Source organism: Enhydra lutris, unplaced genomic scaffold (assembly GCF_002288905.1).
Source record: "Enhydra lutris kenyoni isolate GAN:26980312 unplaced genomic scaffold, ASM228890v2 scaffoldscaffold26, whole genome shotgun sequence".
Classification (NCBI taxonomy): domain Eukaryota; kingdom Metazoa; phylum Chordata; class Mammalia; order Carnivora; family Mustelidae; genus Enhydra; species Enhydra lutris.
The window spans coordinates 14,276,920-14,302,887 of record NW_019154110.1 but is presented as its reverse complement, the minus strand read 5'-3'; the positions used below and the strand labels follow the sequence as shown (position 1 = coordinate 14,302,887).

General features: G+C 39.4%; 1 protein-coding gene across 1 annotated transcript in view; it reads left to right on the top strand.

The window, feature by feature from the left end:
- The first annotated feature begins 11,055 nt into the window (after positions 1–11,055).
- Positions 11,056–25,968, top strand: part of LOC111151791 (RAD51 paralog C) — a 42,575-nt gene continuing 27,662 nt past the window's right edge. The window contains exons 1-4 of the mRNA XM_022509992.1: positions 11,056–11,178; positions 14,233–14,491; positions 15,156–15,322; positions 18,822–18,955. Of these exons, the coding sequence (XP_022365700.1) occupies positions 11,061–11,178; positions 14,233–14,491; positions 15,156–15,322; positions 18,822–18,955 (678 nt within the window). The 5' untranslated portion in view covers positions 11,056–11,060. The remainder of the gene's footprint in view (positions 11,179–14,232; positions 14,492–15,155; positions 15,323–18,821; positions 18,956–25,968) is intronic.

Here is a 25,968-nt window from a genome sequence, read left to right as displayed (position 1 = left end):
AGGGGAGTGTTATGCAGGTTGGATCTTTCTGTATGATGCTTTTCACATGCATAACATTACTTTAATAAAATTATTAGGGGATAAAAACCAAGGTATAGGAGAAAACATGAAATACTTTCACTAACAGAGATTACACTATAGCCCAGTTCCTCATTTTGGGGAAATCTAAGGATACAGCTCGAGACATACCTGAAAAGAAACCCCTCTGAAATTAACTACTCAGTTAAGTATAAGAGGTAAATAATAAACACCCAGCCTTCTTCAAAGTAATGTCTTTCACACTCTTAATCAACAAAGTGAAGACAGTCCCTTATATTATTTACCACCTTTATCAAACTCTGCCCTATGTGCATTTCTAGGTGCTCAAACTTTCCCTGAAATCTCTTCTTCCTATTCTTTTATAGTATATACCTAGGGAACAATCAAGTGCAAAACAGATGCAGATAGCTTAAGGTGGCGCAAAGTGAGCCCTCCAGTGGTGGGCACAAGAGTACACTACATTCGACTAAACAACTGGTACCAAGTGAACAGCCACACAAGGAATAATGGTCATAACACATCGTTATACTATCATAGATAACAGAATGATTATAGAAAGCCATACTGATGAACTAAAAGCCAAGCAATAACAAGCAAATCGTCTTTTCAAAGTAGAAGGTATCAGTGTAGAGTGCAAACTCAGTCCCCCTCTACCAAAAATCATGCACTCCAGTTTTCCGTATTGGAAGAAATCACGGTGGTTGGTACACCTACAGTGCAATGACAAATGTATGCACAATGTCCACCAAGAACCCATTTACATACTCTAAACAACATTTAGTGGTAACATATAACTGACTAGCTTTCTTGATATAAGTATGCAAAATAATAACTCATTAGAAGCATCTACCGCTAACACCAAAAAAAGACAACCAACTATGGAAAACACAACTTTAAGTATTATACCAGCACTTAATAAGCCAGGAAAGGGAAAAAGTGTCTTAACCCAATATAGCACAATCTCTACTCTTTAAACAACATACACTAGGGGAAAGCACGAACGCAGTCCCCCACTACCACAAACTATGCAGTCGAGTTTCCCACATTTGGGGAAATCGCAGGGGTCAGCACATCCGGAGTGCAATGAATAAGCCTCGCCCTGGGAAAACCACCTTCATGATCATGGTATCTCCCCTGCCAGGTAAGTATGAGTTGAAAGAGTCGCCTGGCACCTCACCCTCAGATTCAAGTTACTTTAAAGATAGGATCACTTTTCTCATGGCTCCTATTGACCCCGTTCCTTCTGAAATAGAGAGTCTCCAAGTCATAGTTACTAATTAGCAATATTTTGTACATCCGGATATTGCCAAAATCTACAAAATATATGCCCGGTATAATCACGACCAGCAGTCACCGGGCTTATTTACATATTCCACACCCTTTTTGCTGATCTCATTTAAGCCCTTCCTATTCCCTAGTTACTGGTGCTGTCTGAATGAAATTTAAAGGAAAAGACAAGCTACAATTTAAAGATAAACGACATAAATCAGTTCCTTCTTTCAAGGTGTGGGAGCTAATGATGTCCCTGATGTCTGGCGCAGTTCAGCAAGCCATGTAATTGAAAAATCAAGTCTAAAAAGATTAAATTTGGCAAAACTACATACGAAAATCCAGGGCATGTATTGCTAAGAATAGGTTGTTCAAGCATTCAAGCACAAGTACAAAATATGTTCTCTTTCAAATATACAGCAAATCACCACCCTTATTTGAAAAAGCTGTTGTATAAACACTAGCTCTAATTCTGAGGCGAGCTAACTAGGGGAAAGCTCATGAAGCGCCCCCTTCCTATATAGACGTTTGGGGAAAGTCCCACGGGTTTGCAGAGCTGGAGTGTGACGATGGTCCTCACAACTGGAAACTGTCTGCTTGACCAGAATGTCTCCCTTCCCAGGCATCAATAAATCGTGTTTCTAAGTGTCCTTAACCCCGCCCCTCCCCCCAAACCAACTCCCCTATGTTTTACACTTCAAGCTGTCATCCATTTCTTTTTCATGGCTGTCTCTGAAATCCAGAACAAGACTACTGGAGACTCCTCCCTACAAGAAAGTGCCAAGCCCTCCTTGCCTCATATTAGATTCTTCAAAGACAGCAAATTCAGTATCAGGCAATGCTTAATAATCCAGTATTCCATATTCACATACGTTATTACTAGTCTTAATCCTATCCTTCTTTCTTCACTGTAAATTAAAATTGGGAGTTTCCAAGTTCCAATAGTTCTTCAATTGTCTCTCCAAGATCACACCAGAATCACCTTATTTCCCAAATCTTTTTATTTTACAGGACCTGTTTGGTGTTCTCTACCAAAACAAATTAGAGTTTCATACCATTTTTTTTCAGAGTTTTATATCTTTAAGATAATGCTGTTTTTAAAATTATTTTTATTTTATTTATTTATTTGACATAAAGAGACACAGTGAGAGAGTGAACATAAGCAGGTTCTCCGCTGAGCAGGGAGCCTGATGCAGGGCTCGATTCCAGAACCCTGGGATCAAGACCCGAGCCAAGGGACACCCAGGAGGCTCATTCAGTTAAGCAACTGCCTTTGGCTCAGGTAACGGTCCCACTTTTCTGGGACTGAGTCCCACATCAGGCTCTTTGCTCAGCAGGGAGCCTGCTCTCCCTTTGCCTGCTGCTCCCCGTTTGTGTGCGTGCTCTCTCTCTCTCTGACAAATAAACAAAATCTGGGGGAAAAAAAGTATAGTAAGAAAAAAAAAAAAAAAAAAAGAACTGAGCCAAAAGCAGACACTTAACAACTGAGCCACCCAGGCGCCTCTGTTTTTAAAAATCTTATTGAAGAACAGATGAAAAGAGATGGAGAGAAAAAAATATTGGGGCAGAGTGGAGAGGAGACTCTTGTGATGTGAGTTGGAACTATTCTTCAAATCTGACCATCTGACAGCAACCAGTTTGATTTTTACAGATTTTTCTCCCCAAAGAACTACTATATAATATATATGCATACATATCCATATACACACATAAACATATATATGTATATATGGTCTAATCCATACACAAAATATCTACATTTTATACTGTAAAATTAAAGATACTTTGAAATCTGCCAGGAACCACTCACATAAGGGAAAAGTGAAATGTCTATGAACTAGACTACAGTTACCATCAAAAGAACTCTTAAAATTCAAACTACCATTCTCAGATTTGTGACTAGCAGTGCTTTCTTTATTTCTTTTTAAAATTTATTTATTAGAGAGAGAGCATGAGAGAGAGAGAGAAAGAGAGCGAGCGTGTGCGCACACACAAGCAGCAGGGAGCGGTAGAGGGAGAAGCAAGCTCCCTGCGGAGCGAGGAGCCCAATGCGATGGGGAACACAATCCCAGGATCCTAGGATCATGACCTGAGTCAAAGAAGGTTAGCCAACTGAGCCACCCAGGCACCCCCAGCAGTTCCTTAGTTTGTTTGTTCTTTCTTTCAACATTTTATTTATTTATTTGACAGAGAAAGACACAGCAAGAGAGGGAACACAAGCAGGGGGAGTGGGAGAGGGAGACGCAGGTTTCCCCTGAGCAGGGAGCCCCATGCCGAGCTTGATCCCAGAACCCTGGAATCATGACCTGAGCCAAAGACAGATGCTTAACGACTGAGCCACCCAGGTGGCCCCCAGCACTGCTTTCTTAAACAAGAAACACATAGCTCTTAAACCACCCATACTCTTCACAAGGCTAGTTCCAATATTTCACAAGAACTTAATTATTACTGGTCTACTTATTAAAACATTCATCTGAGACAGTCTGCCTTAGGGCAAAAAGGTGACTTTCCCTCACTTTCCTATAGCCCACACTGGTTAAGGAAGACATTAGTGCTATAATCCTCATAGGAGCCTTGCAAACCTTAGTATCCTCTGAAGAAAGCCACATTTCTTTGATTAGAAAAATATAAGGAAATACATGTTTGTTAAATAATAACATAAGTTAACACAGAAAAAGTGAAGAAGCTTTTTAGTTTATCTTACAAAGGCTGAAAAACTATTGCCAAAACCAGACAACGTAGATGTAATAGCCTCACAGATTAATCCCATGAACAAAAATGTCAACTACAATAACAACTTTATGAACTGGATCTAGTAGGATATTAAAATAACATACAAAATAACTAAATAGGTTTTATGCCAGGAATATAGAACTTAAGTACATAAAAGTATGATAGAAGTAGGCATATCACATAGGTGGGGACAAAGATTGATTAACTCATATAGAGTGCATAGAAAATTGGCTACCACTGAAAAGGAAAATATTACTTTCTTTCTCCTACTTTATCTTAAAAAAAAAAGTTAAAATATCCAAATTAAATGATAAACCATATGTAGAAAAAAACCAGGTTATTATGTTTATAATTTTGAAGAAAAGTCTTTTTTTCTTATTTAGTTAAGTAATCTCTACACCCAAGGGGCTCAAACTCATGACCTTGGGATCAAGTGTTACATGTTCTTTCAACTGAGCCAGCCAGGCACCTCCAAAGAAAAGACTTTTTTTTTTTTTTTAAGATTTTATTTATTTATTTGACAGAAAGAGATCACAAGTAGACAGAGAGGCAGGCAGAGAGAGAGAGGGAAGCAGGCTCTCTGCTCAGCAGAGAGCCCCATGTGGAACTCGATCCCAGGACCCTGAGATCATAACCTGAGCCAAAGGCAGCGGCTTAACCCACTGAGCCACCCAGGTGCCCAAGAAAAGACTTTCTAAGCCTGTTACCAAAGTCAGAATTAAGTACAAACTTTGACTACATTTGCATACAACAAACATTAACAAAATAGAAAACCTCAAAGTTTAAATACAAATGACAGAATGGGAAGATATTTGCAATATATAGATTAGGCAGTATACAGATTAACCCGTATAATATAATATGCATATCAGAGAGGATAGGCAGCATATGGAATAAAAGCATGGGTTCTGATGTCAAAGCTGAGTAGAAAATTTGGCCTATACTAAGCACAACTAAATATTAGTTGTTGTTTCTGATAATAAAAAAAACATAGACCTGTTAAAAATATATATTTTATTTTTTTAAGATTTTATTTGACATATATACATATATATATTTATTTATTTGACACAAGCAGGGGGAGCAGCAGAGGAAGAGAGGGAGAAGCAGGCTTTCTGCTGAACATGGAGTTGGATGTGTGGCTCGATCCCAGGACCCTAGAATCATGACTGAGCCAAAGGAAGATGCTTAACTGAATGAGCCACCCAGGTGCCCCTACAAATGTATTTTTTTAAATTAAAGTACCTCTGTTACATATATATACATGTGTATATATATATATATTATATGATTTTATATATTTCAGACAGAGAGAGCGTGAGAGAGCACATACAAGACCAGGGGTGGGGGCGGTGGGGTGGAGAGAAGCAGGCTCCCTGCTTAGCTGAGCAGGGAGCCTGACACAGAGCTCAATCCTAGGAACCCGGGATCAAGACCTGAGCCGAAGGCAGATGCTTAACCAATTGAGCCACACAGGTGCCCCTAAAGTACCTCAGGTATAAAGTTGGAAAGAATGTACAGATGTTTATAGCACCATTATTCACAATACCCAAGAGGTGGAAGCAACCCAAGTGTCCATACACAGATGTATGGATAAACAAAATGTGGTACATACACACCATTGAATATTATTCAGATCTAAAAAGGGAGGAAACTGACACATGCTACAACATGGATACGCCTTCGGGACATTATGTTAAGTGAAATAAACCCGTCACAAAAAGACAAATACTACATGATTCCACTTCTGTAAGGTATCAAGAGTAGTCAGACTCATAGAAACAGAGTAGAATGGTGATTGCCAGCAGCTGAGGGAAGGGGAAATGAGGAGCTGCTATTTAATGGGCACACAGTTTCAAGACAAAGTTTGCAAGATAAAAAAGTTCTGGAGATCAGCTGCACAACATTGTGAAGATGATTAACACTATTGAATTGTATGCTTAGAAATGGGTGAGATGGTATTTTATGTGTATTTTATCATTTTTACAAATTAAAAGTGGGCAAAGGATCTAAATGGGATAGTTTCAATAAGATACATTTGCCCAATAAAACTATATGAAAAAAATTTTAACCTCTCTTAGTAATAAAACATAATTACCAGTTGAAGTCAATTATACCTCAATAACAAAGGAAAAATAAAAAACATTTGAAGACTCTGAAGGCCAGTGTTGGGATGGAGATGGGAAAACTAGCCCTCATATGCTGTTAGTAGGAGTATAAGTGGTATAAACATTTGGCAGTATGATTCAAAATGAAAATGTATACTCTCTGACCCAGGAATTTTACTTCAAGAAATGTACTTCGAGAGAGAGAGAGAGAATTATTTCATCACAGCAAAAGCAAAACAAAAGTGGAAATAATTCAACTATACAGTTATAGGCCAGATTAGAAAGATGGGCTTCAGGACAGAACGTATGCAACCACTAATTTTAATTTTCAAATAATTTGTAATTACATGGGAGAAAGCTTTTGACAAATTATTAAGTGAAAAACAAAAGGTAAACAAATTTCTTCACAATTTGACCACAAATATGTAAGATAAATACATTATATGAACTTGTAGGATTAAAATAAACCAAAATGTTAACATTATTATCTGAGTTAAATAGAAAATTTATGAACCAGTTTTGTTTCCTTCTTTATATTTTCTCTATTTGTTTTCTACAAGTATGTATTTCCTATAAGTTTATTTATTTATTTATTTTTTTAAGATTTTATTTATTTATTTGACAGAGAGATCACAAGTAGGGAGAGAGGCAGGCAGAGAGAGAGGAGGAAGCAGGCTCCCTGCCAAGCAGAGATCCCGATGCGGGGCTCGATCCCAGGACTCTGAGATCATGACCTGAGCCGAAGGCAGCGGCTTAACCCACTGAGCCACCCAGGCGCCCCATAAGTTTATATTTTTAAAGTATACAGATTAAAAGTACAAAATAGAAAAATATAGGGAGAGAGGCGCAGGTCAATCATCTAATCATCCATTCTTTTAATAAATATTTACTGAGTACCCACTAAAGCCATACATTGGGCTAGGGGTTCCAGGAAAACACCTGGAATAAAATCCACGTGGTCCTGCTCTACTGAAGTTTTCAATCTGGTCAGGGAGACATATACTAAGTAAAAAATCACACAGAGGCATTTGGTGCCGTGAGAGCCTTAAAAGGGAAACTTGAGTCTTACTAAGAAATTTGGTCTGTATCCTAAGAGTAAAATAAAAAGTGACGAGCTGAAATATAGAATTGTACTGTAGGAAGAACATTCTGGCTGCAGCATGGGAGAACAGACTAGAGAGGAGAAGACAAGATGCAGAGAGACCAGCTAAAATGGTCTTGAGTACCTACAAACAAAATGGTGGGAGCTTGGCCTAGAGGTGGAGGCATGAACAGAATCAAGATATGTTAAAGAGAAAACTGATAGGATTTGTGTATGCATTAAACACGGGGAGTGAAAAGGGAAGGTGTTGAGAATGATACCTAGGTTTCTTGTCTGTGCATATGGAAAAGATGGATATTCAGGTTATGGAGGTAGGGAATGCAGGAAGACGACAAGGTTTGGGGAGTGGGCTAAAGAAGATAATGAGTTAGGTTTAAAAAATATTTTTAAAGATTTTATTTATTTGAGAGAGAGAGAGAGAGAGAAAGGGAGGGCAGAGGGAGAAGCAGACCCCCCACTGAGCAGGGAGCCTGATGCAGGCCCCACCCCAGGACCCTGGGATCATGACTGGAGCCGGAAGGCAGATGCTTCACCAACTGACCCACCAAGGTGACCCTGAGTTAGGTTTAAGATAGGCTGAGCTGGAGGGGCTCCTGAGTGGCTCAGTTAGTTAAGCATTTGCTTTCAACTCAGGTTATGACCCTATGGTCCTGGAATCAAGCCCCACCTCTGGCTCCCTGCTCAACAGGGAGTCTGTTTCTCCTTCGCTCTCTGCCCCTCCCCCACACTCATGTTTTCGCTCTCTCAAATAAATAAATAAAATCTTAAAAAAAAAAAAAAATAGGCTGAGTTGGAGACCTTTGCATTGTCCAGTAGGCAATCCGATATTTGCATCTGGAGGTGAGAGAACAGGGCTGGGCTAGAAATATAAATTTAAGAATCGGGGTGCCTGAGTGGCTCAGTCGGTTAAATGTCTGACTTCCCTGGAGGTCATGATCTTTCATGATCTCAAGGTCCCGGGATCACACTCTGTGTTAGGCTCTGCTCTTAATGGGGAGTCTGCTTGTCCCTCTCCCTCTCCTTCTGCCCCTCTCCCTGCTCATGCTTTGTGTCTCTCTTAAATAAAATCTTTTTTTTTTTTTTAATTAAGGGGAAAAAAAAAAGAACCACTGACATTTAGTCACTGAATGAGAGAGAGAGAGAGAATGAGAGCACAAGAGAAGAAAGAGAACAGAATAGTCAGCAAAATATCAGCTATGGGGTTTTAAAAGAACCTGTAACATTTTAGGGTCAGGTTATGGAAGATGAGCTTCCAAGAGAGAGAAAAACCAGATGGATATGGAGAAAATAGGAGTCACAGAAATGAGATTTCAAGAGTTTGTGGATAACAAATAAAATCTTGAGTTCCTACTATGTATAAGCTTTGTACAATTGATATTGGTACTCCAAATATGTGTGTCTGAGGCTTGAAGTTTTATCAAAATCACCATATTTGTTAATTTGACCTTTCTAATAATCCCATGAATTATTATCTTTTACTTGTAGGTGAGGAAACTAAGTAACTTGTTGCAAGGTTTACAGTTGGTAATTTCCAGAGATGTGATATAAGCCCAGATTTGTATGACTTCAGGCTCATGCTCATTTGTCCATAGTAGTGCCTCTCAAACTTTTTCATTAAATTGCAACGAAAAAACAACAACAACAACAACATAGTCTTAGGAGGCTTCAGGAGACTATTGAAGTATCCAGGTTAAACTGGATCATTCTTCAAAGTCTTATGATTATTTGAAAATTTATTTTTATGTTTGCATTTTACTTTACAATATGTTGTTTATTTAATATAAAATATTTTTAAATGGCTTACCACTTAAATCATTCAATTCTTCCCTCTCATAAAAAAAAAAAAAAAATGGAGTAGGGGCATCTGGGTGGCTCAGTCTGTTAAGTGTCTGCCTTCTGCTGGGATCATGTCCTGGGATGAGCCCCCCATCCAGCTCCCTGCTCAGCAGGAAGCCTGCTTCTCTCTCTCCCACTCTCCCTGCTTGTGTTCCTGCTCTTGCTATCTCTCTCTGTCAAATGAATAAATAAAATCTTAAAAAATAATAAAAAACTTAAAAAATCGAGTGAATGTGACACCATAGGAAGGTGTACCTTCCATAAAAATCCCATAGTTTTTATTTAGTTCTTGGTGCCTGACCTCATAAACCTTGATCCTAGTTTGAAAGGCAGACTATAGAGCAAACTGTATTAAAGAAATCTGCAGAATGATGCAAAAAATGATAATTATAGACAACTCAAGGCCCAGAATAAGATATTAATAACATAATTATATGACTACAGATAGAGTTAACTACTTTCTTAACTCTCCACTGACAGTGAAACAAAGTTCTAAACATGACTCATTCCGTTGAGTGAGCAAACCAAGTAAAGCACTATCTTTAAATACGTTAACACCGTCTCTTCTTCACCCAAGACCCTGGTTGCTTTATAAGCATGAATTCTCCCTGCGGACATTTATGTAATGCCCACTGTGTGCCCAGATGTGACTCACACTAGTAGTTAAACAAGGTATTGCGTGGCAAACAATCCACATTTTGACCAGTCCTACCAGACTTTCCCTGTCCTACCAAATGGGGGACAAACACTTCTTGAATTCTACCCCCGAAACCCCACCCAAAAGGGGCCCCCAATTTGAAGGTAGCTTGGAGTAGAAGAAAGGGTACTAGGTTTTAATTCCGGCTTGAAGAAAACTATGCTCTAAGCTTCTGTGTCCTTGTTTTCCTCCTGGTACGATTGTGAGCATTTGAAATGCGTGGGATTTGCTAAAGTGCTCAACATATGTTTCCTTCTTAGATTTTACGTACTTAAAGAGCTCTGATTTGCAATATTTAGGAAGTTCCTTTAAGCTAGGGGAAAAAAAAAAATTAAAGCTAAGAATCTCACCAAATATAGCAAACGAGTTACTGCCCTAAAGAAATCACACTCACTTAGGCAAAGACAGACTTCGGAACCCACCTTCCAAACCGCCTCAATTCCCTCAAAGTTCTCTGTTTTAGAAGGGGTCCCTTCTCACCTCTGTACCAGAGCAGGAGCTGTTCCGTAGCCCAATTATTCCTTTTCAGAACCCGGAGCCCACACCCAGCCCACTACTGGACCATCACTTGCTTACTTTTCCAGCTCCTTCTTAAGTTAGGCGGGCAGCGAACCAACGGTCTCAGAAACCACCATGCTTCAGACTGGACTCGCGGGGAAGGCGTGCGTGGGTGTGGGGATTGGGCACCCAGCGCTCCCCGTGGCTGGTGGGGGGGGGGGGCTGGCCCACAATTCCTCGCGCGGGCGAGGGCTTAGGCGAGGGCGGGAAAGGCGAAGGGGGAAGGCAAGGGGGATACCCGAGGAGAAAACATAGGAAACTGGAACCCTGTAATGGAGACGCCAAATAATTCTTATATGATCGTTTCATACGCCAAACCGGTAACTGGCTGGTGTGTGCGTTACCCCTAGCTGGGAGTAGATCATTCTTACTAATAACCTTGAGGTTCCACCCAACAGGCCAGGGTTGAGGTGTGGAGATGCAGTGTGTAGGGCCTGGCTCTTCATCTTGCGGTCTCCACCCATCTTTTTACTGTCAGGTTGAATGTTTGGTGGTGAAACACTAAATGGGACTCGTAAGAATCACAACAGAAATGGTACAGACACAAGAAAATAAAACATTCCTCCGGAGAAGGGCCAAGCCCAAGGCCGCGTGCAGTCAGGCCAGAGACACCGCCCCTTCCGCCTTACGTCTGACGTCACGTGGCGCGCGCGGGCGGGCGAACGGAGTTGGGGCTGGGGTTTGCTGCTCTGGATACGCGTAGGCGTACGGCTTTGAAATGCAGCGGGATTTAGTGAGTTTCCCGCTGTCCCCAGCAGTGCGGGTGAAGCTGGTGTCTGCAGGTTTCCAGACTGCTGAGGAACTCCTAGAGATGAAACCGTCCGAGCTCAGCAAAGGTAACGACTTCTTATGGCAAGTGGAGGCACACGGACCGCCGTCTGTGCCGCCTCCATCTCCGTTCTTCCGCCTTCAGGCTTCCACCCACCCTCCGCCAGTTTCCTCCGCCCGAGGCTGCATTTGCGACGTGAAACCGCTCCTTGAATCCAATTAAACATGTAATGGTTAGAGCTGTGGTCTTGAAAACATTCAGTAATTGCTTTCTCTACCCGTGCCTGCTGAATCCTCTTGAGGACTAGCTAATTTATTACCCCAAAGAACCCTGTTAACGTGGATTATTATGTCCAGTATGCTGACGAAGGAACAGGTGGTTAAGTTACTATTCGTGATGACTGGGCTAGGAAAGGTGGAGCTAGGATTGGTACCCAGACAGCTGGTTTAGTTTTAGCTGTTCCAGAATCCAAGGGGCAAAGGGATTACATTTGAGAAATGGAGGATTCCTGATAGGACCAGAGGCAAGAAAGGGAGCAGAATCCCCAGCACCTGGAGAAAGCAGCAGAAAGAAGACATTGCTTCTCTCCTGTAATTCGCTGGAAAAATGAAACGAGAAATCCCAAACCTCTCATTTCAGAGCACTGTAGATTATACATTGGTGGGAACCACTGAATCGTGAGGAATACAAAAATGAAGCTATCTGCGGCCAGTCTCCCTGTACGCATTACACGAGGGTATGCTCAGAACCGCTCTTAAGATAGGGCAACATTTGGGGCGCCTGGGTGGCTCAGTGGGTTAAAGCCTCTCCCTTCGGCTCGGGTCATGATCTCAGGGTCCTGGGATCAAGCCCCGCATTGGGCTCTCTGCTCCGCAGGGAGCCTGCTTCCTCCCCTCTCTCTCTGCCTGCCTCTATGCCTACTTGTGATCTTTCTCTCTCTCTGTCAAATGGATAAAAATCTAAAAAAAAAAAAAAAAAAAGGGCAACATTTTAAGTCCTTGCCATTAACAATGGAAAATAAGGAGGTTTCAACTCACCATTAAAGAATAAATGTTGTAGACCCAATGTTAACTGTTTATAAGTCTTACACTGCATACTGTTTCCCACCGTTTTTGTGTGCTTAAAATTTTTATTTATTTGTTAGAACAAGCAGCTAGAGAGGGAGAAGCAGGGAGCCAGATATGGGGCCCTGGAATCATGAACTGAGCAGAAGGCAGTCGCTTACCCGACTGAACCCCATCCAGGCACCCCTGTCCCCCAAAGCTTGATGGGCTCTTTGTTTTTCAACAAGTTGGTTTTACAGAAAATAAATGAGAGAATCTGCATGATAATGATAGCTAACAGTTACAGAGCATTTGGGATGGCCTGAGTATTCTACCCAGCTATTCAACATGTATTGTCTCATTCCCGTTTTACAGAAGGAAAGATCTGAGGCAAAAAAAAAAAAAGTAATTCATCCTTACTTAGTAACTTCATAATAAGTGATTCAGTCAGGGTTTACATACCCAAGGAATCTGACTCCAGAGTTTCCGCTTTTTAACTGGATAGGATTTTCATTTCCTTATCACCATTATTGTCTTTTATTAGTGCCAAATTTATACTCATATCCTAACCAAATCAGGCACTGCCCTATCAAACTCATAAGTGATGTCACCCTCACTTTTTTTAAAAAAAGATTTTATTTATTTATTTGACAGAGATCACAAGTAGGCAATGAGGCAGGCAGAGAGAGTGCGAAGCAGGCTCCCTGCTGAGCAGAGGCCCTCTCCCCCCAACTCGTGGCTCCATCCCGGGAGATCTTGACCTGAGAGGAAGGCAGAGGCTTAACCCACTAAACACCCAGGTGCCCTTCACCCTTGCCTTTCATTATTCCTTTCATTAACAGCTTGTTTTGTAAATCGCCATTTTCTCTTCTCAGTCCGTATTGTTTGATAGGAATAAAATTATATAATTGAGGAAGCGTAAGTGTATTTTTTTTTTTAAGATTTTATTTATTTGACAGAGATCACAAGTAGGCAGAGAGAGAGAGGGAAGCAGGCTCCCTGCTGAGCAGAGAGCCTGATGTGGGGCTCGATCCCAGGACCCCGAGATCATGACCTGAGCCAAAGGCAGAGGCTTAACCCACTGAGCCACCCAGGCACCCCCGTAAGTGTATTATTTAAAATATTTGTGCATCAAATAATTGTTCTCATTAAAAAGTTGAGTGATATGTGAATTTTTCATGATAGTGTTTCTATGAAAAGTTTTTATTATGAATAATAAATGCACATGCACTTCCTAAAGTTAAATCTTGTTTTAGGCAGTTAGAGGCCATTTTCATTCTCTTCTGAAAAGTAATTTAGATGCCTTATTAGATCAAAATAACTGTGACTTCAGGGGTGCCTGGGTGGCTCAGTGGGTTAAAGCCTCTGCCTTCAGCTTGGGTCTTGATCCCAGAGTCCTGGAATCTAGCCCGAGTATGGCTCTCTGCTCAGCAGAAGCCTGCTTCTGCCTCTCTGCCTACTTGTGATCTCTATGAAATAAATAAATAAAATATTAAAAAACAAAACAAAAACCCCAAAACTATGACTTCATAAAACCAAAAGAGATAGTAAAAGGACTGACTGCCAGTTTTTTTTTTTTTTTTTTTTTTTTTTAGTAAAGATTTTATTTATTTATTTGAGAGCACAAGCAGGGTGAGCAGCAGAGGGAGAGGAAGAAGCAGACTCTCCACTGAGCAGAGAGCCTCATACTCGGCTGGAGGCAGACACTTAACCAGCTGAGCCTCCAAGGCACCCCTTGCCAGTACATTTTTATTTCTACTTCCTGAGATACTCTTGTAGGTACTCAAATGCTTTAGAGGTTTGGATTTCTGAATTCTGTTTTTGAGGTAATAAATAGATCCTTTAAATATGTAAATGCTAAGAAAATATAGATAAATGCCTTTATTAACTTGAAAAATTCAATAGTTAATGGAATGTTTTATTTTTATTTTTCTTTACTCTTGGCATCACTCTTATCTAAAAATTAAAATTAATAAAGACAACGCAAAAGCATGTTAAGACTTTTAAATTTCTAAAATCAGGGTTCGAGGTTTTGTTTTGGTTTTGTTTTGTTTTTTTTTTTCTTCTTTTACTTTCAGAAGTTGGGATATCTAAAGAGGAAGCCTTAGAAACTCTGCAGATTTTAAGAAGAGAATGTCTTACAATTAAACCAAGATACACTGCTACAGCTGAGTCAGGCAAGAAGTGTACAGCACTGGAACTTCTTGAGCAGGAGCATACCCAGAGCTTCATAATTACCTTCTGTTCAGCACTAGATAATATTCTTGGGGGTGGAATACCCTTAACCAAAACAACAGAAATTTGTGGTGTACCGGGTGTTGGAAAAACACAATTATGGTAAAGTAAAATGTTCTCTTCTTAAGGGTAGGCTTAATGACATTTTATGTAAGTAATAGAATATGGTGCTGTTGGTCTACATTCAGGAGCCCAAAAATGCATGTATGTGCTCTTAATTTTTTTTGTGTGTATGCATGCACACAAAAAAATCAGTTTACCATTTGTGTTACTTCAGTACTGCATCTTTGAATTGGTATAATTATTTTGGTATCCGAAAATGTTTCTTTTGCAACATTGTAATGTGATCATTAGGGTAAACAGGTGGTCTTCTATTTTATTATATTTTTATTACATAATATATATAACAGTATAAAATATGAATGTCGTATTTATTATAATGTATTTTATATGTGTGTGTATTATAATACATATATTTATTGTATTTTTTTATATTAATTCCTGAGGATATATTTGAAGGTAGGTTTAGTATGAGGAAGGGTTTAATTCCCAAAGACCTAAAAACCACTAAAAAAGTCCTTAATCATGGTTTTATGGGTACACCCTCCCCTTAATCCAAGTATCAGTTGATTCACATATATTTGGAGCAGAAAGTTAGCCATATCTGTTGCCTAATGTGGTACCTAATGGGTGGTGATGTGGAGTTTGAAAACACTGCCTGAGATGATTATGATAATGATTTGGTCATTCAGCTTTCTCTTGACAGTATGCAGTTGGCAGTAGATGTGCAGATACCAGAATGTTTTGGAGGAGTGGAAGGTGAAGCAGTTTTTATTGATACTGAAGGAAGCTTTATGGTTGATAGAGTGGTAGACCTTGCTACTGCCTGCATTCAGCACCTTCACCTTACAGCAGAAACACATATGGGAGGGGGTAAGTTAGCAAGTGATCCTCTTTCTCTATAATAAAAGTAATTAACATTCCTCTCAAGCCTCAGCAGAAAACAATTTGGAACGTGAATCTTAATGACTCGACAGTGTCCTGGTGTTAAACTCTCAGATCTTTTATTTATTTAAAAAAAAATTTTTTTTTCAAAGATTTTATTTATTTGACAGAGATCACAAGTAGGCAGAGAGGCAGGCAGAGAGAGAGAGGAGGAAGCGGACTCCCGCTGAGCAGAGAGCCCAATGTGGGGCTTGAACCCAGGACCCTGAGATCATGAGATCATGACCCGAGCCTAAGGCAGAGGCTTTAACCCACTGAGCCACCCAGGCGCCCCAGATCTTTCTTGTAGACTTAGAAATGCCACAACCTAGACTGGCCTTTTCCCTTTTCTTCTTCTCTTGTGGCCCTCACTACTACTACTACTTCTTCTTCTTTTTTTTTTTTTTTTTTTAAGATTTTATCTATCTATTTGAGAGAGAGAGCCAGAGCAAGCACGAGTGGAGGGAGGCACAGAGGGAGAAGCAGATTCCCAGCTGAGCAGATCCCAGCTGATCTAGGTGGGGCCTAGATCCCTGGACCCTGGCATCATAACCTGAGCTGAGCGCAGATGCCCAGCCGAATGAGCCACCCAGGTTTCCCACTGAAGACAGCTTTGAAAAACCATGTTGGAAATATTTAGAACATTAAGGTGATTGACTTTAGGGGGTTCTGAGTAGAATGTAGTAGACCTCATGGCTGTGTTAATTTTTTTTGTATTTTTCTCATGTAGAACTATTGTTTGATTTTTTTTAAGAAAACATATAAAGGTAATTTCAATTTAAATAATTTAAATACTCAAAGGTATTTAAGTTCTTGCTTTTTAAATTACTTTTAAATTAAATGGTTTCTGGTTTGACTGTTTTAGTTTATTTTTTGGTTGTCCTGTCCTCATTCTTTAGTAATTAAAAAAAACAATACTTGTTGGGGCGCCTAAGTGGCTCAGTCGTTAAGTGTCTGCCTTCAACTCAGGTCATGATCTCAAGGTCCTGGGATTGAGCACCATGTGGGGCTTCCTGCTCAGCGGGGAGCCTGCTTCCCCTCTCCTGTTTACCCTGCTGGTGTTCTCTCTCTCACTGTCTCTCTCAAATAAATAAACAAAATCTTAAAAAAAAAAAAAAAAGCAAAAAACCCAATACTTTTCATAAGATGCTTGTATTCCCTTTAAATGAATGTAATAGCTGGATATTTTAATCTTCATATGAGTACTTGGTGTCCTTTTTATTTATTTTTATTTTTTAAAATATTTTATTTGAGAGAGAGAGCATGAGAGGGGAGAGGGTCAGAGGGAGAAGCAGACTCCCCACTGAGCAGGGAACCCGATGTCGGACTTGATCCTTAGACTCCAGGATCATGACCTGAGCTGAAGGCAGTGGCGTAACCAACTGAGCCAGCCAGGCACCCCTTTTTATTTTTTTTAGAGATTTTATTTATTTATTTGAGAATGAGAGACAGAGTGAGCGAGCAAGCACAAGCAGTGGTAGGGGGTAAAGGAGAGGGAGAAGCTGACTTCCTCCTGAGCAAGGAGCCCAGTGCAGGACTCTATCCCAAGATCCTGGGATCATGACCTGAGCAGAACGCATATGTTTAACCACCTGAGCCACCCAGGTACCCCTAGGTGTCCTTTTTTTTTTTTTTTTTTTTTAATTTTATTTATTTACTTGACAGAGAGATCACAAGCAGGCAGAGAGGCAGGCAGAGAGAGAGGAGGAAGCAGGCTCCCCGCTGAGCAGAGAGCCCGATGTGGGGCTCGATTCCAGGACTCTGAGATCATGACCCGAGCCGAAGGCAGCGGCTTAACCCACTGAGCCATCCAGGCGCCCCCCTAGGTGTCCTTTTTAACTGATGACCAGTATATCTACTGAAAGGCCTTAAAGCTACCCGTGTCACAATGTGTATTTGTAGTAGTGTCTTAAAACCTTACTGTGAATATTATAGGTGTGGCACTGGGATATAAAGTCTTTAGTGATTGCTGTGTGATTAAGTTACTATTTTTTGGTTAAAAATGAACTTTTATATTTGTAATAAGCAGTGCTTTCTGAAATTTAATTTCTTGTGGTTTTTTTTTTTCCAATGTTAAAACTTAAGGACATTTTAAAGTGCAGTAATTTTAAACTGGTTTCTCTCTGTAATATGTATAAAACCAAACCATTTTTTCTTTTTAAGATTTATTTATTTATTTATTTTTTTGAGAGCGCACCAGCAAGGAGGTGCAGGGGGAGAGAATCTCAAGCAGACTCCATCTCCACACCCTGAGATCATGACCTGAGCCGAAATTGAGTCGGAGGCTTAACCACTCAGGCACCCTGCCAAAACTTTTTTTTTTTTTAAGATTTTATTTATTTATTTGACAGACAGAGATCACAAGTAGAGAGGCAGGCAGAGAGAGAGAGGGAAGCAGGCTCCCTGCTGAGCAGAGGGCCCGATGCGGGGCTGGATCCCAGGACCCCGAGATCATGACCCGAGACGAAGGCAGCGGCTTAACCCACTGAGCCACCCAGGCGCCCAAAACTTTTTTTTTTTTAAAGATCTTATTTATTCATTTGACAGAGAGACAGAGATCACAGGTAGGCAGAGAGGCAGGCAGAGAGAGAGAGGGGAAAGCAGGCTCCCTGCTAAGCAGAGAGCCCGAGGGGCTCAATCCCAGGACCCTGGGATCTTTTTTTTTTTTTAAAGATTTTATTTATTTATTTGTCAGAGAGAAATCACAAGTAGGCAGAGAGGCAGGCAGAGAGAGAGGAGGAAGCAGGCTCCCTGCTGAGCAGAAAGCCCGATGCGGGGCTTGAACCTAGGACCTGGGATCATAACCCGAGCCAAAGGCAGCTGCTCAACCCACTGAGCCACCCAGGCGCCCGGACCCTGGGATCTTGACCTGAGCTGAAGGCAGAGGCTTTAACCCACTGAGCCACCCAGCTGCCCCCAAAACTGGTTTTTTAAAAAGTATATAATCTAGGGAGAATCTTACATTGTTTCTACTTAAATATCAAATTATGCTATAGTAATAATGGGAAAAAGTTACCATAAGGGAAAAAGATGCTTCTTTTGAACATTTTCCCTTTAAACTCTTAATTTGCAGTCCTAGTTAAAAAAAAAAAAAACAAAACAAGAAAGGAGAAACTCCATTATGTTACTTCTATTTAATGGAAGTGAATAACTAGAAATATGAAAAGGTAGGCTTTAAAACTCGAGTTGTATATGTGTATAAACAATTTCTAGATAGCCTACCATGTAAGGAAATAGTGGAGAAGGTGAAAATAAGAGGTCAAGAATTATGCATTAGTAGTTTATAGTAATTTTGTTTTAATTTTTTTATTTTTGAATTAAAGTGAATAGTTCTCTTATTCACAGTGAAGCATTTTGTTACTCAAATGTATTGTTTTCCTACAATCACCAATATATCAAAACAAGTAAAACTGATTACTTTATTTAAAGATTGTTTTGTTTATTCTAGAGCACCCAAAAGCTTTGGAGGATTTCACTCTGGAAAATATTCTTTCCCATATTTACTATTTCCGTTGTCGTGACTATACAGAGCTGTTGGCACAAGTTTATCTCCTTCCAGACTTCCTTTCAGAACACTCAAAGGTATGGCTCAAACTACTGAAATACAGCTAACCTTTGGAATATCTTTGGAGGTGTTTGATTAGCTTGAAAAATAAGTAAATAGTATAGTGTGGCATAAGCCTGTTCAAAAATCTTTCTTCTTTGTCCTACAATTTACTTACATTTATACACATTTAACATATATTCATATATAATTTATGCCCAAAGTAAGAAATTGAAATAATATAGAAAGATGTTCTGTCTCCAGTAATGGTGGAATAGCTTCTAACAAACTATTTAGAAAGGTATAAAATGGAAAAACTTCCTTTCTACTGCTTCCTAGTATCTCTCCCTAAAGTTGACCACTATTCACTGTTTCTTTTGTGTCTTCTCAAAAAAATTTTTATACATGTTGCAATATTTATCCACTCATTTTTAGTATTTGTTAGTGGGATAATACTGTAATATGGTTTTGCACCTTCTGTTTTTGCTTAGTGTTTTGCATATCTTTCTGTATCACTACATGTGGATAAACCTTTTGTGTTTATCCTGTGACCCAGCTATTCAACTTCTCAGTTTATCACCAAAAAAAAATGAAAACAGGGTCTTGAAGAAATATTTGTAAACCTTTGTTCATAGCAGCATTATTCATATTACCTAAAATGTGGAAGCAACCCAAGTGTCCATTGAATGGATAAGCAAAATGTGGTATCACACACAATGTAATAGTATTCATCTTTAAAAAGAAAAGAATTTCTGACATATGGTACAACTTGGATGAATCTTGAGGACATTATGTTAAATGAAATAAGCCAGTCAAAAAAAGATACACTGTATGATTCTACTTATATGAGGTGTGAAGAGTAGTCAGACTCAGACATAAAATAGAATGGTGGTTACAAGGCCCTGAGGGGGGAAGGGGAAAATGGGCAGTTATTTTTTAATGGAAATAGAATTTCAGGGTACAAGATGAATATTCTATGTATTCTACTACATTAAAAAAATTGGGGGGAAGAGACTCAGTATCTTAATTTGTTTAATCCTCTTATTGGTGGTCTTTTAGATACTATTAACAGTGGTTTGGAGGTAATCCCTACATCCCTGCATCCAAGGAGACAATCCTTGGGGTTCATTTGTAAGTATGTTTATGGGATAAACTTTTTTTTTTTTTTTTTAAGATTTTATTTATTTGAGAGAGAAAGAGAAAGTGAACATGAGCTGGGGGAAGAGCAGAGGGAGAGGGACTCCGCTTGAGCACTGATCGGGGCTCTGTCCCAGGACCTGAGTTACTTGAGCTGAAGTCAGATGCTTAACCAACTGAGCCATCCAGGTGTCCCTGTTTATGGGATAAGTTCCAAGTTCTTCCAAATAAAAAGATTTTATTTATTATTAAAGAGTATGTGAATGTTTAATCTTGATAAATATTATACATGACAGAGACTGTCTTTGACCAAACTTTAATAAGCCTCCTCTGAGACTTTTTTTTAAAAGATTTTATTTGACAGAGAGATCACAAGTAGGCAGAGAGGCAGGCAGAGAGAGGGGGGAAGCAGGCTCTCTGCTGAGCAGAGAGCCTGGGGATTGATCCCAGGACCCTGGGATCATGACCTGAGCTGATGGCAGAGGCTTAACCCACTGAGCCACCCAGGTGCCCCAATTTTTTTTTTTTTTTTTTTTTTTTGGTTAAACACATACTGCCCTTCAAAAAGGTTGTGCCAGTGGATGAAAAAATAAGATGGAACTATATGTTGACTACAAAAAACCCACTTTAAGGGTTCCTGGTTGGCTCAGTCATATTGAAGTGTGTGACTTTTTTTTTTTTTTTTTTTTTTTTAGAGAGAGTATGAGTGCAAGGGGCAGAGGGAGAAAGAGAATCAAGCCACATCAGGCACTGGGCGTGGAGCCTGCTTAAGATTCTCTTTCTCCCTCTGCCCCTTGCACGCATGTGCATGCTCGTGCTCTCTTCCAGATAAATACATAGGTAAAAGGATACTCAGTATGCCAAGGTACCAAATTTTGGAGTAGCATGTCCTGAACTCCATCCAGTTTAATAGCTTTAGCTTTTTAATTTGGACTTAGATCCATGTTGAGTTATTTTTTTATACATAAGTATAAAGTAAGTGAAGTAAGTGTCCAACTTCATTTTGTATGCAGACACCCAGTTGTTCCAGCACCATTTACTGAAAAGACTATTCTTTCCCCATTGAATGGGCTTGGCATCCTTGTTGAAAATCCATTGACCATAGATGTGTGGGTTAATTTCTAGACTCTATTAATGTATATGTCTGTTCTTTGCCGGTATCACATGGTTTTGATTAGTAGCTTCATAGTATATTCTGAAATTGGGACATGTGAGTCTTCCAACATTGTTATTTTCAAGACTGTTTTGGCTATTCAGGGCTCCTTGCAATTTCATCTGAATTCCATCCATATGAGTGGAGTCTTGTTTATTTCTGCAGAAATGCGGTTGGAATTTTGATAGAGATTCTATTGAATCTGGATTTAACCATCGTATAAATTCTTAAAAAAAAAAAAAAGATTTTAAGTAATCTTGACACCCAACATGGGGTTCAAACTCAATCCTGTGATAAGAGTCACATGCTCCACTCACTGAGCCAGCCAGGTGCCTCATAATTCAATTAAATTTAATTAATATACCACTATATTTCATATATTTCTACTAGATGAATTACTGGGTTATAAATTTTGAAATAATTGTCCAGCATTTCTTTCATCACTAAAAGAAAATGAATATAGTTATGCTTTTTTTTTTTTTTTTTTTTTTTTGGCTTGCACATTTATTTATTCACCAAATATTTATTGAGAGTCCACTTTGGCCAGACGTTATTATATAAATCCTTTTAATATGTTGCAGGATTCCATTTGGTAGTATTTTGTTGAGGATTTTTGCATCTGTAATTGGTCTGTAGTTTTCTTTACCGGTGATGTCTTTATCTAGCTTTGGTATCAGTATGATACAGGCTTCATAGAATGAATTAAGAAGTATTCCCTCTGTTTTTTGGAAAAGTTTGAGAAGAATTGGTATAAATTCTTTTTATTTATTTATTTATTTGAGAAAGAGAGAGAGTGTACAAGCAAGGGGAGGAGCAGAGGGAAAGGGAGAAGCAGACTCCTTGCTAAGCAGGTTGCCTGATCTGGGGCTTGGGACTCTGTCCCAGGACCCTGGGATCATGACCTGAGCCAAAGGCAGACGCTTAGCTGACTGAGCCATGCAGGCATTCCTAGTGTAAAATTCTCTAAATGTTTTATAAAATTTGCCAGTGAAGGGGCATGTCACTCTTGATCTCATGGTCATGAATTCAAGCCGTACATTGGAGGTAGAGTCTACTTAAAAAAAAATTCTCCAGTGAAGTTCTCTGGTCCTGGTCTTTTTTTTTTTTTTTTACTGTTGGAAGGCTTTTGATTACTGATTCAATCTCTCCATTGTTAAAGATCCATTCAGATTTTCTATTTCTTCTTCAGTCGGTTTTGATAGTTTGTGTATTGCAACAAATTTGTTCATTTTATCCAGGTTATCTAATTTTTTTGCATATGAATGTTCTTTACATTTTGTTTGTTTTTATTTCTATAAGGTTGGTATAATGTCCTCATTTTCATTCCTGATTTGAGTAATTTGAGTCATTTCTCTCTCTTTTTTTAAAAAGGATTTATTTGTTTGAAAGAGAGAGAGGGAGAAAGGGTGGGTGCGAGCAGGGGGAGGGGCAGAGGGAGAGGAGAGAATCTCAAGCAGACTCTCTGTTGAGTGGAGTGCCTGGAGTCCAGAGCCCAATAGGGGTCTCAGTCCTTCAATCATGAGATCATGACCTGAGCTGAAATCAGGAGTCCATGCTTAACCAACTGAGCTATCCAGCTGCCCAAGTCTTTTTCTGTTAGTTTAAAGGTCAGTTTTGTTGATCTTTTCAAAGAATCAACTTTGGATTTTATCCATTTTCCCCATTGTTTCTTTCTTGTTTTGATTATTTCTACCGAATTTTTTAAAAAAGATTTTATTTATTTGACACAGCTAGTGAGAGAGGGAACACAAGCACAGAGAGCTGGAGAGGAAGAAGCAGGTCCCCTGCTGAGTAGGGAGCCTGATGTGGGGCCCTGTCCCAGGACTCCAGGATCATGACCTGAGCCGAAGTCAGATGCCCAGTGACTGAGTGACCTAGGCACCCCATCTCCACTTAATTTTTATTACTTCTTTTATTTTGCCTTCTTTGAGTTTAGTGTGCTCTTCTTTTTTCTAGTTCCTTAAGGTACAAGTTTTGGATTTTGAGACCGACCGATCTTTCTTTCAAAATACAGTTTTTTAGAGCTCTACATTTCCTATGGAGCACTACTTACACTGTATTTTATAAGTTGGTATGTTGTGTTTTTATATTCATTCATTTTTAAGTATTTTCTAATTGTCATTGTAATGTCGTCTGACTCATTCATTATTTAAGAATGTGTTGTTTAGGGTTACCTGGCTGGCTCAGTTGATAAGAGCATGTGACTCTTGATCTCAGAGTTGTTGTTGTTGTTGTTTGTCTTTTGTTGTTGTTATTTGGGTTTTTTTTGTTTTTTTTTAAAGTTTATTTAAGTAATCTCTATACCCAATGTGAGACTTGAACTCATGATCCCAAGATCAAGAGTCACATGCTCTTCTGACTGAGCCAGCCAGGTGCTCTTGGGGTCTTGAGTTTGAGCCCCATGTTGGGTATAGAGATTACTTTAAAAAAAAAAAAAAGAAGTGTGTTGTTTAATTTCCACGTATCTATGAATTTTCCAAATTTCCTTCTGATGCTGGTTTCTAATTCTGTTCCATGTGGTCGGAGAAATACTCTATATATGATTCCATGTTTATACATTTATTGAGACTTATTTTGTTGCCCAACATCTAGGTCTATCCAGGAAAATGTTCCATATGCACTTGAGAAGAACATATATTCTGCTCTTCAGTGGAGCGTTTTATATATCTGTTTATTTTATTTTCTTTTTTTTAAGATTTTATTTATTTATTTGACACAGAGAGAGAGGGAACATAAGCAGGGGGAGTGGGAGAGGGAGAAGCAGGTGCCTCACTGAGCAGGCAGCCCAGTGTGGGGCTTGATCCCAGGACCCTGGGATCATGACCTGAGCTGAAAGCAGATGCTTAACGACTGAACCACCCAGGCGCCCCTCTTTTTTTCTTTTTCATGGGTCAGCCTTTATTGGTGAGCAGAGAGGTGGTGGGTTAGTCAGGATGCTGGGGAGCAACTGGGAGGAGGTTCTGCAGTTGCCATCTCAGCATATAATTGCTGTATCTTCTTGATGAATTGAGCCTTTTATTATTATACAATTTTCATATATATAAATTATTTATTTTTACCCTTCTTCATCTCTTGTAACAAGTTTTCACTTGAAGTCTCTTTTGTCTGATATTAGTATAGCCATTACAGCTCTATTCAGGTTACTGTTTGCAAGGGAGTATCTTTTTCCATCCTTACACTCTTATTTGTATCTTTGTTTTCTTTTTAAGTTTTATTTATTCAAGTAATATTTACACCCAGTGTAGGGCTGAGACTCATTACCCCGAGATCAAGAGTTGCATGCTCCTCCAACTGAGCCAGCCAGGTGCCCCACTGGTTTGTATCTTTGGATCTAAACCGAGTCTCTCGTAGAAAGTCTATAATTAGATCATTTTTAAAAATCTGTTCTGCCAGTCTATGCCTAAATCTCTGACTTGGGATAATTTGACTTGCAAGTTTTTTTATTTTATTTATTATATTTAAAGATTTTATTTGGCAGAGAGAGATATAGTGCATGTGCACACATAAGCAGGCGGAGCAGCAGAGAGGGAGAAGCAGGCTCCCCGCTGAGCAGAGAACCTGATGCAGGGTTCAATCCCAGCACCCCGGGATCATGACCTAAGCCAAAGGCAGATGTTTAACCCACTAAGCCACGTGGGCACCCTAAGTTTTTAATTTTATAATGGTGCAAAAATGATACATACTCAGTTAAAACTGTACATTGAATTTTGATCTTTTCCTAGGCTAGTGATACTTGGTACCGGTATTCTCTCATGATGCTGGACAGTGGCAGTGGGCCACAGGTTTCAGTCAGCCATGCAATCATGAGGATAAACAAGCAATAGGCTTACAACCATTCTGTACCCATATAACCATACTGTTTTTCACTTTCAGTACAGTATTCAGTGAATTACGTGAAATATTCAGTGCTTTTTTATAAAATAGGTTTTTTGTTAAATGATTTGCCCAGGTGTAGGCTAATGTAAATTTTCTGAGTACATTTAAGTTAGGCTAGACTAAACTATGATGTTTGGTAGGTTAAGTGTATTAAATGCATTTTCAGCTTAATATTTTTGACTTGGTGTGGGTTTTTTGGAATGTAGCCCTGATGTAAGTTGAGGAAGATCTGTATCTTATTTCTCAATTTCTCCATTCCTGCTTTCTTTTTTTTTGTTAGCTATTTTCCATAGTACCATGTTGATTCCCTTCTCATTTCTTTTATCATATATTTTTTAGTTATTTTCTTAGTTGCCCTGGGGAATTAGAATTAACATCCTAATTCATAGCAGTCTAGTTTAAATTAATACTAAATTAATTTCAACAGTATAGAAAAACCTTGTTGGTGTATAGCTCCATTTATTCCCCTTTATGTTATTGTCACAGATTATATCTTTATACATTGTATGCCCATCAATATAGATTTATAATTATTTTTTAATAGTTGTCTTTTGAATCATGTAAGAAAAGAAGAGGGGTTACAAACCAAAAGTACATTAATGCTGGGCGCCTGGGTGGCTCAGTGGGTTAAAGCCTCTGCCTTCGGCTCAGGTCACGATCCCAGAGTCCTGGGATCGAGCCCCACATCGGGCTCTCTGCTCAGCGGGGAGCCTGCTTCCTCCTCTCTCTCTGCCTGCCTCTCTGCCTACTTGTGATCTCTGTCAAATAAATAAATAAAATCTTAAAAAAAAAGATTTTATTTATTAATTTGACAGAGACACAGCGAGAGAGGGAACACAAGCAGGGGGAGTGGAAGAGGCAGAAGCAGGCATCCCGCTGAGCTAG